Raw genomic sequence first — 13,609 nt, 5'->3', positions numbered from 1 at the left:
AGAGGGATGTCTGTCCAACAGAAACAGACAACGCATCAAGCAATACACCACCACACTGGCGATAGAAGCCATACCAACTGCAGGATGTCAATGTAAACCCTCTAACGACTGTGCTATAAAAACTTTCCTTTCCGAAATCGGAAGTAAAATAGGAAGTGCGCAGTCCAAAACTGTGCCGAACATAGCTCCGCCCCCTGTGGGCATGATAACAATTACTCTGCCAGTCGCCACTAACAGTGTACTTAAAACAGTAGAGTGCGCTCTCAAATCAGCTGTAAACAAGCTCCGCCCATCATGTGCGTCACCCCTATCGATCTCCCGGTCGCCATTATCCTTAGTGTTTAAAAATAGCCACCAGGAGTAACTGAGGCTCTAGTTCAAACCTGAGTGAAAATAGTGCTACCGCTTGATAGGTAGTATCTTAGCCCAAATATGTGAAACTAACTGAACATGTCACAAAACACAATCCCTTCCTACTGAGTCCTTCTATACTCGGCTATAGAGATTAAGCCCTTAGCCCAGTTCTTTCTTACCACTTGCTGTCACAGGGTCCTGCCCCTATAGAAATAGGAGTTATGTATCTTTTTGAAAATAAAGTGCTCCACTTCCTCTGAGATCCCCTAGACCCAGAAGAAAAAGTCAGCACTTACCTTTAAAATCTACCCGACAGCAGGGCAGCTCAGCAGGATTGAGAGGTCCTCTCCCTCACATAGTCCTGTGGAAAAAGGATAAAGCCTGAGTAATATTGCAGCATAAATGTATGGGAGGCGCAGTGAGAATTATGTCCTACAAGTTCCCATTGCTCTAAAGTCACCACTGCTATACTGACGAGACTGATATGGACTACGGCTACACCCTAGGACAAAGCAGCACAATCTTGTACTACTTTAAAAATACTAAACTCTTGATTGAAGAATCTAACGCCTCACTTTACCACTTCCTATCACTAACGTAGGCAAAGAGAATGACTGGAGTGGGAGGGAAGGGAGGAGCTATTTAACAGCTTTGCTGTGGTGCTCTTTGCCGCCTCCTGCTGACCAGGAGGTGAATATCCCATTAGTAATTAAGATGATCCGTGGACTCATTGTGTCATAAAAAATGGTCAAGCAACCAACTTGACAATTATGGGACCACTTAAGATGGATTGACCCATAATTAAAAACCTAGTAGCATCACAGAAGGTAGTATCTAACAGTGATTTTAAGTGTTTCAGAAGAACCAAGCAAGTTATAGATGACTAGCAACACATGTTTGTGTGGCATTTAAAACACCTTACACTACCACGTAACTCATCTACAATTATATTTTTTTCAATTACAAATAAAGCATGATCAGAATGTTAGCAATGTGAAGTGTATGTTGTTGTCTATAAAGAGAAGCAAGCAGTGTTTTTTTTTTTTCCTTTTCTTACTACTCATCTTACCCGGAGAAGAAGAAAACATATCCACTCCTGAATTGGGTCTGCTTCCTGACGCATTAAGTTTGACATGCTCATTGGTGCTGATACGTGCCGGGGGAGGAGGTGGACTGTCAAATGACTCATCACCTGTATATGGATAGAATTCCATTTAAGATATTTTCCTCATTAATACTGTGATTTAATAATTATCTCCTGTATTTTGTTTGTAAGCAATACTATAGTTTACATAACACATTTCTATACAACAGCATAAACAAAAACACAAGTGAAGCAAAGGACACAACTTACGCTACCATAAGCGATCAAGAACATGCAAATAAAGTCAGTGTGAAAGGATGATGCTTTAGAGTATAATTTTGGGAGAGCTCTGTTTGGTTGAGAAGACTTATGAAAAGTGAACCCAACATGCACTGGCCTCCCTACATTACTCTATACTGGAAATCTATTTGTGAAGTTTGTCAGTGTGGTCTGCCTGTGCATGGGCAAAAGATAAAGAAGTCTAAGCTTGCTCCTATTGCATACTGACTGGTATACTGTTTATGTGCTGCAATAAAATGTACTCATGGAAGATACAGATTTGTATTTACGTGATACCACTGCTGTGAAGCAAAATTAAACCTGTGCAAAATGCATTTATATTTTTCTTTTAAGTGGAGCCCATAGTGAGGGGTTCAGTGGGGAACAATCTGAAGTTCAGCACTTAGAGTCCGCTCTGCTTATTATCTCAAAAAGATCTGTAAGTGCTGTTAGGTCCTTAAAATGATTCTCTAAAGGCACATTTTACATTGAGAGCTGTACATCTTGGTAAGGGAAGTTCTCTTTATTCCTATATGTGAAGGAAATACACATACAATACAGGGCTCAATAAAATAAGCAGTTTAAAAAGAGCATTTCAAGTAGAGTTTGAATTATTATAACATTACAAATAATACACATTCAAATTTGTATAAAAAAATGTCCAGCATAACGCAAATTAATACAAAAAAAAAAAAAACAATAACAATAAAAACATAATTTATGCTTACCAGATAAATTCCTTTCCTTCCGGATAGGGAGAGAGTTCACAGCTTTATTCCTTACTGTTGGGAAATACAACACCTGGCCACCAGGAGGAGGCAAAGACACCCCAGCCAAAGGCTTAAATATCACTCCCAATTCCTCATTACCCCAGTCATTCCGCCGAGGGAACAAGGAAAAGTAGGAGAAACATTAGGGTATAAATGGTGCCAGAAGAATAAAATAAATGATAGGGGACCACATATAGACAAGAAAAAAACGAAGGAAAGGAATTTATCTGGCAAGCATAAATTATGTTTTCTGTCCTAAGATAGGGAGAGTCCTTACTGTTAATTCCTTACTGTTGGGAAGACTATACCCAAGCTCCAGAGAACACTGAATGAATAACAGGAGGGAACAAAAAAGGAAAAGGCGGACCCTATTTTGAGGGCACCACAGCCTGCAAAACTTTTCTCAAAAAAGCTGCTTCAGCCAAAGCAAAATCAAACATGTAAAATTTTGAAAACGTATGTAAGAAGGACCAGGTAGCCACCTTACAAGTCTGATCCATAGAGGTCTTGTTCTTAAAGGCCCAAGAGGAAGCCACTGCTCTAGTGGAATGAGCCGTTATCCTCTCAGGAGGACGATGTCCCGCTGTCTCGTAAGCTAAGCGGATGACACTCCTTAACCAAAAATATAGGGAAGTCGAAGTAGCCTTCTGCCTCTTATGCTACCCCGAATAGACAACAAACAAAGAGGAAGATTGTCTAAGCTCCTTAGTAGCCTGAAGATAGAACTTTAAGGCACGGATCACACAAGTACCCATGAATTCCACCATGGTACATGGGATAAGAGAACTCTTTTCCAAGTTTATCTTCCATCCATGTGATCGAAGAAGACTGAGAAGGGACTCAGAGAATTCTTCCGCAAGACGAAAGGATGGTGCTTGCACCAGAATATCGTCCAAGTGTGGGGCTACTGCAATACCCTGAGTTCTGGCAACGCCTAGAAGAGCCCACAGAACCTTCGTAAAGATTCTTGGAGCAGCAGCTAGGCCAAACGGAAGGGCAATGAACTGGAAGTGCTGGTCCAGAAATGCAAACCTCAGGAACTGAAAGTGTTCCCTGTGGATTGAAACATGAAGGTAAGCGTCCTTCAGATCTATAGTGGTCATAAACTGGCCTTCCTGAATTAAAGGAAGGATGGACCATATCGTCTTCATCTTGAAGGAAGGGACACTGAGAAATTTGTTTAAGCACTTTAGGTCTAGAATTGGGCGGAAAGTTCCCTCCTTCTTTGGGACCACGAAAAGGTTTTAATAAAACCCCAAACCTCTTTCTTCAATAGGCACCGGAACAACAACTCCTGAGGAGGATAGATCCCGAACGCACCCTAGAAAGGCATCCCTCTTTTCTGGTTTGGTAGACAGATTCGAGAGAAGGAATCTGCCCCTTGGCGGATGAGATTTGAAGCCTATCTTGTATCCCTGAGATACCACTTCCAGGACCCACGGATCCTGTACGTCCTTGAACCAGGTGTCTGAAAAAAGAGACAGTCTACCCCCTACATGATCTGATCCCAGATCAGGGGCCGCCCCTTCATGCCGATTTGTTTTCGGCAGGCTTCTTATTCTGCTTGGATTTATTCCAGGACTGAGCCGGCTTCCAAGTATGCTTGGGTTGCTCCGGCTTGGAGGAGGATTGTTGTCATTGGGATTTGTCAGAACGAAAGGAATGAAAATTAGAAGATTGTCGTCCCTTAGACTTGTTGTTCCTATCTTACGGGAGGAAGGCACCCTTGCCTCTGGTAACCGTAGAAATAATGGAGTCCAGGCCTGGACCAAATAAAATCTTTCCCTTGAAGGGAAGAGAAAGGGGTCTGGACTTAGAAGTCATATCTGCAGACCAAGACTTCAACCAGAGTGCCCGACGGGCTAGGACTGCAAAGACAGAGGCCTTTGGATTTAGGCGAATAATTAGCATGTTCGCAACGCAGATAAAGGAATTAGCAATTCTCAGAGCTTTAATTCTGTCTTGAATATCCTCGAGGGGAGAATCCACCTCAATTAGTTCCAACAAAGAGTTGCACCAGTAGGTAGCCTCTCCAGATACCGCAGCTGCCGGAAAAGTTAAAGGAACTTTTCTGTCTTCGTAAACTCTGTCTAATTTCGGTATCATAGGTTCTTCAGGCAGCGCAGCCTCTGGAACCTCTAACATAGACAGAACCCCCTTTAATAAAAAACGCAAGTGCTCAATTTTAAATCTAAAGGATGGTTCCTCTGCAGCAGGAGGCTTAGAAGCCAAGGACTCCGACCCAGAAAGTTTACCCTCTTAAGCTACAGAGGTTAAAGGGACATTATACACTCATTTTTTCTTTGCATAAATGTTTTGTAGATGATCTGTTTATATAGCTCAAAGTTTTTTTTAAAAAAATGTATAGTTTTGCTTATTTTTAAATAACATTGCTCTGATTTTCAGACTCCTAACCAAGTCCCAAAGTTTTATGTGAATACCGTCAGCTACCTTCTCCAGCTTGCACCTGTTTGTGTAAAGGGTCTTTTCATATGCAAAAGAAGGGGGAGGGGGGAGTGTCTTATTTCCCACTTGCAGTGGGCTTTCCAGCTACCTTTTCAACAGAGCTAAAGTAAGAACTTCTAAGTAAGTTTTTAAACAGTTTTATACTGGATTTTTATATCAGTATCTGTGCATCTTATTCTTTATAGTAGTGTCTATTACATGCAGTTATATTAAAATGAGTGTATACTGTCCCTTTAACTCATCATCGGATAACTGGAACATAATAGCTAAATCTGATAAATATTTAGATGACTCCGGCTCAGGAGAGCTATGTTTAACCTTTCTCTTGCGTTTGTTAGAGTGAGGTAATGCACTGAGGGCCGCAGACACCGCCGTTTGTAACTGTGCGGCAAAATCCGCAGGAAGAAGGCCCCCTCCGGATGGAGGATTACATGTGCTACGGGGAACTGCATGTGGAATGGATAATGTAGCAAGGGTAGTAATCTCACGAAACGCCGAGTCCTGAGAGGTAGACGGCTCAGAGGGACTAAGAGCCTTAGCAAGCTTGTCTCCCTTCTAAGACTTTATAACGGTGTTAAGGCATGTGGAACATAAGTGAGTCTGCAGTCAAACCACAGCCTCCTTGCAATATAAGCAGGTATGATTTAGTACAGAAGGAGTACCTTCTAACATGTCAGAGTCCTCCATAGCTCAAGTTATACCCACAGAAGGACACAAATAAAAACTTTTTTTTATTATAGAAAACTGCACCTTTATGCTCCCAATGGCTGGGGCACACACTACCTTCTAGATCCAGACAGTTAACAGAGGAAACACTCTCCTCAGGTTCAAGTCTCAGCCGGAATGGAGGAAATTAACATAGACCACACCCAGTAACATGGAGTGCAAGACAGTACTTCCCCTGTTATTACACATTAGTAATTACTACAGCAAGTAATAGGAGCTGTGCAACACTTTCAAAAAGGAAAGTGAAACTTAAAAGTGAAACCTGTTTGTTCAAGCCAAAAACCCACAGTCAATCAGCCCAGGAAAAAAAATCACACAAAGCAGTATGTAAATAATTAATACACTGATATATTAACCCTGGATCATATCAAGGTATAAAGGAGCCACACTGTGACCCTGTTATAGCGTTTTATGTGCAAAAATTTGAAACGATCTTACCTCCAGGATCCATGCTGTGGAACAGAACACAGCCTCTCAAGTGTGACAGTCTTATAGTAGTGCTCCTGATATAGACTTGAGTGATTGAAAGCAGGCAGTGAAACTCTTCAACACTGATTGCCAAGGAGCTGTTAGCAGTAGTTTATTTTCGCAGAAAAACTTTCCCTGTATCTCCAGACTCTAACTTTCATCAATACTCTCACTGAGAGGTTGACATGACTACTTAAAACTCCAGTCCTATCTTAAAGGGCAGATACCCTTTTTTAGGACTCTCCGAATCTATAATGCTTCCATCATAGCCTGTCATAAATGACATCATGGCCCCTCCTATTTTTCAGCCTATTTAAACTTCACATCTCTAGCTATCATTGCTTGATTATTTTGTTCAAACAGATTGTAGTTGTTACTGCACCTGCTTGCTCTAGGACAACTTCCTGTGATTACTTCCTGTTTCCAGTTCAAGTCAAGGCTCTGCTGCATCAGGATCTTTTCACTAACTGAAGCTGCTTTTCCTTTCACTATAGGTAAATTGTGGTTTTAGACTGAGCGCCAAGAATGTAACCTCAAGCTAGTATACAAAAGGGGAGAGTGTTGAACTCGTTCACGCTCTATTTTCTATGTATTTTAAACTAGCCCAGTACCGCTAAATCATGTGGAGTGTAGGGTTACCGCAATTATAGAGCTAATCATAGAGATTTGACCTATCTGGGTCAGGGTACCGAATAGGGACCTTTACATGGTGCTTATAGTTAAAAAACCTTTCTTACCGTATACGTAATAACAAGTTATACCGATACAGCCTGGGTTGTGCCAGACTTTATTTCATTAATCGTTAACCAAGTCTTTCAATAATTATACGCTACGCCGCAGATACTGTTATAGTAACTTACCGTATACACAATAACAAGTTATACTCATTCAGCCTGGGTTATGCCAGACTTTATCTTATTAATTGCTAACTAAGTCTTCCAATAATTATACGCTACGCCATAGATATTGTTATAATAACTGGGTTGTGCCAGTTTAAACTTAAACTACCAAACCGGGGTATGAATGAGCGTGCATTGTAAGACCTCACAGACGGATGAGTGTGATTGATACTGCCTGATAGTCACAGCATTTGCTATGCCACACGGCGCTCAAACTGAAACATATATATTAACTTGCAACACAGTTGCGAATTAACCATAAACTGTATGATATTCATTACTTATATAACCTGGGTTGTGCCAGATTAGATTTACTTTTATTGTTAAATCGAATTTTGAGAATGAATGTGTGTTACAATGGAGATTCATATTAGAAACTAATGGATAATTAACTCAATTCATATAATCAGGGTTGTGCCTGACCTAGCTTTAACTTCAAACGTAGCTTTCAGAGCTTTCGAAATTAATAGATATTGTACCACTGATATTGAACACAAACGAAATAATAGAAAGCATTTATTGAAAGTGGGTTGTGCCAAATTTAACTAGAGCGATAAAACCCAGTATATGAATGAATATGTACTATAATAATGTTACAAACTAATGACTGATAATTGTAATACTTGTGAATCATAACATTGGCTGTGCCATAGGGCACACAATTTGAATTACCACACATTGGCAATTTTGCCGCACATTGGCCCAGAATAACCTTTGGCACTGTGAATAAATCTTGGGACATTCGTCAACCAATAAAATCTGGGAGGCGCCGGAATAGTTGCAGATTAAGTTTTCTATGAAGCATATGCCTAAAATTTATGAAGATCGATTAATATAAACCATAGTAACTTTGCAGCAATTGCTGTATGGACTAATCAGGGTCAAATTATTTAATAACTTCAAGTGAACATAAGTGGCTAGATCTGAGGTCTGGGCGACACAGAACTATGTTTATTGTGACAATAACCATATTCCAATTTCTAGGAATATATGCCTAATGAAATATAGAAAACTACAGTAGCACCAAGCACGCACACATTGCTATTTATACAAGTATACAGGCTAAAACTATAGCCCAGATTATAATTGATCAAACCCTCATTTTTGTGAATATTCAATTCACTAGTACCCCTATTCGTGGATAACCATTATTAACATATAATATTCATTACTTTGCTATCACCCATTATACTAAATGATGATAGCATAAGTCTATGATTACACTACCTTGATCAGAACCTGTACATGAGCTCTATTATTCAAATTAATACTATGATGGTAACCATTACTGAGTTGATTTACTGAACTATTTAGATCACTATTACTAGTGAATTTATTCAGGCCGAATTATCATAAATTGTGATCTAACGTGAAACCTATTACACTGATTTGGGCACTGGAGCAAATTTTAATTGTGTATGTACTAACCAAACAATTTTGGTTTTTTAATTCTAATACCAATAAAAGTTATATTTTAATATCCTGTTGAGGAATCCCAACCTTTAGTTTAGACCCAGAGTGCTGTAAGTGCATACTTTGGGCAGTCTGGTATCCTTTATACAATTCTTCCTTGGTGTTCATAGTATACAAAAGACCTCCTAGCTGGTCTAAAATAGAACTAGTCGAATGGTGGGGTGTATACAGCGCCTAATAAAGGCAGAGGTAAAAGCCGATAGATGAATGTAAAAGAACTCCTATATGTAGTAAATGTATGAATGTAGTTTATTACACAGAGGTGAATGTATATAGATGAATACATTTAAAAACAAAAATGAAAAAGTGTACACAGTAAAAAATCCTATACAATAGCATCTAATGTATAGCACTAGATTAAAAATGGTATACCAATCGTGGATCCATATTGGAGATAGGTGTACAATAAAAATAGCCAAATCTGTGATAATTGACCAGCATAAGTGAATAAATCAATAAATGTCAATAATGTCTCAAAGTGATGTGTAGTCCAAAATAAATCATCCAAATGGTGAAAATATGTGAAATAAAAAACTCACGTTGCAAAAGTAAAAATGAACAAGTGAATGTCTGGGTGAAAAAATAATTGTGTACACAATAAAAATGTGTAAGAAGAAAAAGTGGATAATCCTCCAATGTGGTCCTTATGGTGCTCTGTATCCTCCGTTAAAACAATGAAAAAATGATGATAAAAACCTGTATTCTGACCGTGGTTTATAGTAAGGTTTGTAAATCTTCATATGGGAAGGAGATGCATAAATTACAAAAGTGCACAATGAAAATTGTAATTACATTTCAGTAATACTACTAATATATATATTTAGTAGCATTACTGAAATATAATTACAATTTTCATTGCGCACTGAAAATTGTAATTGTAATACTACTGTGAAATAGTATTACAGTATTTCAGTAATACTACTACATATATATATATATATATATATATATATATATATATATATATATATATATATATATAATATATATATTAGTAGTATTACTGAAATGTAATTACAATTTTCATTGTGCACCATAAGGACCACATTGGAGGATTATCCACTTCTTTTTCTTCTTACACATTTTTATTGTGTACACAATTATTTTTTCACCCAGACATTCACTTGTTCATTTTTACTTTTGCAACGTGAGTTTTTTATTTCACATATTTTCACCATTTGGATGATTTATTTTGGACTACACATCACTTTGAGACATTATTGACATTTATTGATTTATTCACTTATGCTGGTCAATTATCACAGATTTGGCTATTTTTATTGTACACTTATCTCCAATATGGATCCACGATTAGTATACCATTTTTAATCTAGTGCTATACATTAGATGCTATTGTATAGGATTTTTTACTGTGTACTCTTTTTCATTTTTGTTTTTAAATTCATTCATCTATATACATTCACCTCTATGTAATAAACTACATTCATACATTTACTACATCTAGGAGTTCTTTTACATTCACCATCTATCGGCTTTTACCTCTGCCTTTATTAGGCGCTGTATACACCCCACTTTTCCTTTCACTATATCCAGCTCACGGCAGCTGCTTGTTCCCTGCATTTCCAAGGATTACAACTAATCGCAAGTATTTGCATTTCATACAATGAACTGTGCTAACATTGTCTTCATTTGAATAACTTGCTACTAATTGTTGCAAACTGAAGTTAAAGGTTGTTACTGATTCATACTGCACCACTTATTATTTCAACCTTAAGAAAAGGAACTGCATTTATTTCTCTAAGTAATGGAATTGTTTAATCATTTCTAAACTAACTTACTTGGGAACTTTTTGCACAAACTGGATTGTAATTTCTTTTACTTGTACATATTTGCCTTTTTGATTACAATAATCTTTGGGCTGCATCATTTTTACAGCAAGATTAATTTAAAAAAAAGGTTACTAAGTAATTCACTTATCCTGCTTTTCAGTTTAATCAAGATAATTTTATTCCTTAGCTGTTCTCAGGTGTTGCTGGAATCTGAGAATACTTCTGTATTAACTGCAATATTAATTAACTCACTGATTCATTATTAACCTTTGGTTATCAAATATTGCAACAAAACTATATTTGTATTTACTAAGCTCAAACTCTTACAGAATCTTCTGACACTTCTCTGCCACCTCCTAATGTGACAAAAAACAAAGAATGACTGGGGTAATGAGGAAGTGGGAGGGATATTTAAGCCTTTGGCTGGGTGTCTTTGCCTCCTCCTGGTGGCCATGCGTTGTATTTCCCAACAGTAAGGAATCAAGCCGTGGACTCTCCCTATCTTAGGAAGGAAATAACATTCTTACTTAGAGTACAAAATAGAGTAAAAAAAAAATTAATTTAAAACAACAAAAAAGTAAGAAAGTAGAAACCATACCCACAAATGACAAAATTCCAAAGTGTATTTTATTTTTCAATTGTAAAACGACACTCCAAGTCATGGCAAGTAGGCTGGCTGTGGGTGTAATTTTTTTAAACATATCTGAAATTTTGTTTTCCGTCTTATATTCCCTAAGCATTTTACACATGGAGATCTTGCCATAAGTGAGTTTGTCTTAAAATACGTAATGCTTTTATTGCACTGACAGAAAACGATATTGCCAAACTAGAAGCAAAGTTAATGTTTACTGAAAACGTGGTCATTTGATTTGTATTTGCTCTAAAAAAATTGCTGACATCAGTACCGAGTGCTCCATGTAAGTTTTGCTCTCCCCTGCAAGATTCTCCATTGCAGAGAGCATAATTACTTTGTATGGTAGGCCGTTTGATACTCCAGCACACCCTTTTTTAGGGAACCGAGCAAGGCCTACCTACAAGACGATCAATGTGATGAATGCATTCCATGCTTGCGAGTTTAAAAGAGTCTGGCGCTAAAAGATCTACTGGTAGACCGTGACCTACATTTTGGAGACAGTTGAATAAAAATAGCAGCCACTAAAGCAAGAAAACTTAAAGGGGCATTAAATACCGTAAAAATTCATTATGAGACAATGCATAATAAAAATACAATGCGAAAGAACTTCAATTTCAAATGAGTACGTTTTTCTGACAAATTTCAGTTAGTTAAATTTTCCTTCTCCCTGCTTCATTTGACAGCCAATCACAAAATATATATAACTATAAAACTGTAGTTCTTGCACATGCTTAGTACGAGCTGGTACTTTAGTGTGTATATAAAAAGATTGTGCACATTTTGAAAAATGGAAGTGAATTGAAAAGTTGTTTACAATTGCAAGTTAAAGGGACACTCAACCCAAAAAAATTCTTTCATGATTCAAGTAAATAATACAATTTTAAACAACATTCCAATTTACGTCTATTATCTAATTTGCTTCATTCTTTAGATATCTATTGTTGAAGAAATAGCAATGCACATGGGTGAGCCAATCACACGAGGCATCTATGTGCAGCAACCAATCAGCAGCTACAGAGCCTATCTAGATATGCTTTTCAGCAAAGTATATCAAGAGAATGAAGCAAATTAGATAATAGAAGTAAATAAGAAAGTTGTTTAAAATTGCATGCTCTTTCTAAATCATGAAAGAAAAAATTTGGGTTTCATGTCCCTTTAAGACAAATAGAAGAGACACTACAACATTGTGCCAGATGGTAAAGCATTAAGCTCAGCAAAGTACTCAGTGGGTTATCTAATCTTACTCTGCTCCTTGAATTTCGAGCGGACAAATAAAGAGAGAATAGGATTGAGCATATAAGAAAAGAAAATTGAAACCTGCTATTTTAAATGATGTGACACAACCATTACACAGGTCTTATGGAAAGCAAGAGTTTCTGAAGGGCTGTAATCAAGAGGAAATAAGAAAAGCAACATTTATGTACACAGATTCAGGAGCTAAAACTGTGAATTTACTAAAGTCATTTTTCTTTTTTTGTAGGCTGAAAATTGCCTTCACTATCAGAAAAAGCGTAATAACCAAGTAAAGAAAGTACATTTACACATTAGCTTTATTTATGTCTGTTCTTCCAGGTTATGATTCCAGATATAATTCACACAAACAATTCTTAGTTCATTTGTTTATAGACATGGGGCTTAGGATTCTGCCATAAACTTTAACACTAACAGGCAAATATATGAGTTGCTAAGACACACAATGGTATTATGTAAAGACTCCCTAGTAAATATGGTGTCTAATATACCAAGTAGATATACTAGAAGACTTTGCCAGCCACTTCAATAACAAAATAGACTCCTTCAGAAATGAAATCAGCTCTCAACATAATTCCATTCTCTCCCCCTCAAATGTCCTCAATCAACCACAACATACATAACCTTAAACTTAGCTCATTCTCCACTGTTACCGAGGAAGAAGTTTTGGCACTTATACTGTGTTCTCACCTCACTACCTGTCCCCTTGACCCTATCCCCTCACAGCTACTCCCCTCCCTCTCTGCTACCCTTATCCCTATACTAACACACATTTTAAACCTCTCCCTCAGCACCGGTATATTTCCCTCATCGCTGAAACATGCACTGGTCACACCTATCCTCAAAAAAAACTTCCCCTTGATCCTACCTCCCCATCCAACTACCGCCCTATTTCTCTCCTCCCTCTTGCCTCAAAGCTTCTCGAAAAACTAGTATATGCACGCCTATCTCATTTCCTTACGTTAAACTCCCTTCTTGACCCGCTGCAATCTGGATTTCGTCCCCATCACTCCACAGAGACAGCAATTGTTAAGGTTACCAACGACCTACTTACAGCAAAATCCAAAGGCCACTTCTCCCTGCTTATCCTCCTTGATCTGTCCGCAGCTTTGACACTGTTGACCACCCTCTTTTGCTCCAAACCCTCCCATCCTTCGGCATCTGCGACACAGCCCTTTCGTGGCTCTCTTCCTACCTGTCAAACCGTACCTTTAGTGTAGCCTTCTCTGCCCCGTCTCTACTTTCTGTCGGAGTACCGCAAGGCTCTGTCTTCGGTCCCCTTCTCTTCTCAATTTACATGTCATCACTAGGTTCCCTAATAAAGTCCCACTATTTCCAATATCATTTGTATGCCGACGACACCCAAATCTACTTCTCTGCACCAGACCTATCTCCTTCCTTGCTAACCCGTGTCA

General features: G+C 38.1%; 1 protein-coding gene across 3 annotated transcripts in view; it reads right to left on the bottom strand.

The window, feature by feature from the left end:
• CBLB (Cbl proto-oncogene B) overlaps positions 1-13,609 on the bottom strand; it is a 657,992-nt gene that overhangs the window by 46,479 nt on the left and 597,904 nt on the right. For 2 of the 3 annotated variants that reach the window (XM_053707540.1, XM_053707542.1), the window contains one exon: positions 1,424-1,546. The exons of the other annotated variant lie outside the window; for it this stretch is intronic. In XM_053707540.1, coding sequence (XP_053563515.1) covers positions 1,424-1,546 — 123 coding nt within the window. The remainder of the gene's footprint in view (positions 1-1,423; positions 1,547-13,609) is intronic. 3 annotated transcript variants of the gene reach the window in all.

This window comes from Bombina bombina, chromosome 3 (assembly GCF_027579735.1).
Source record: "Bombina bombina isolate aBomBom1 chromosome 3, aBomBom1.pri, whole genome shotgun sequence".
NCBI lineage: Eukaryota > Metazoa > Chordata > Amphibia > Anura > Bombinatoridae > Bombina > Bombina bombina.
The sequence above is the reverse complement of the archived record's forward strand: the minus strand, read 5'-3'. Positions and strand labels throughout refer to the sequence as shown.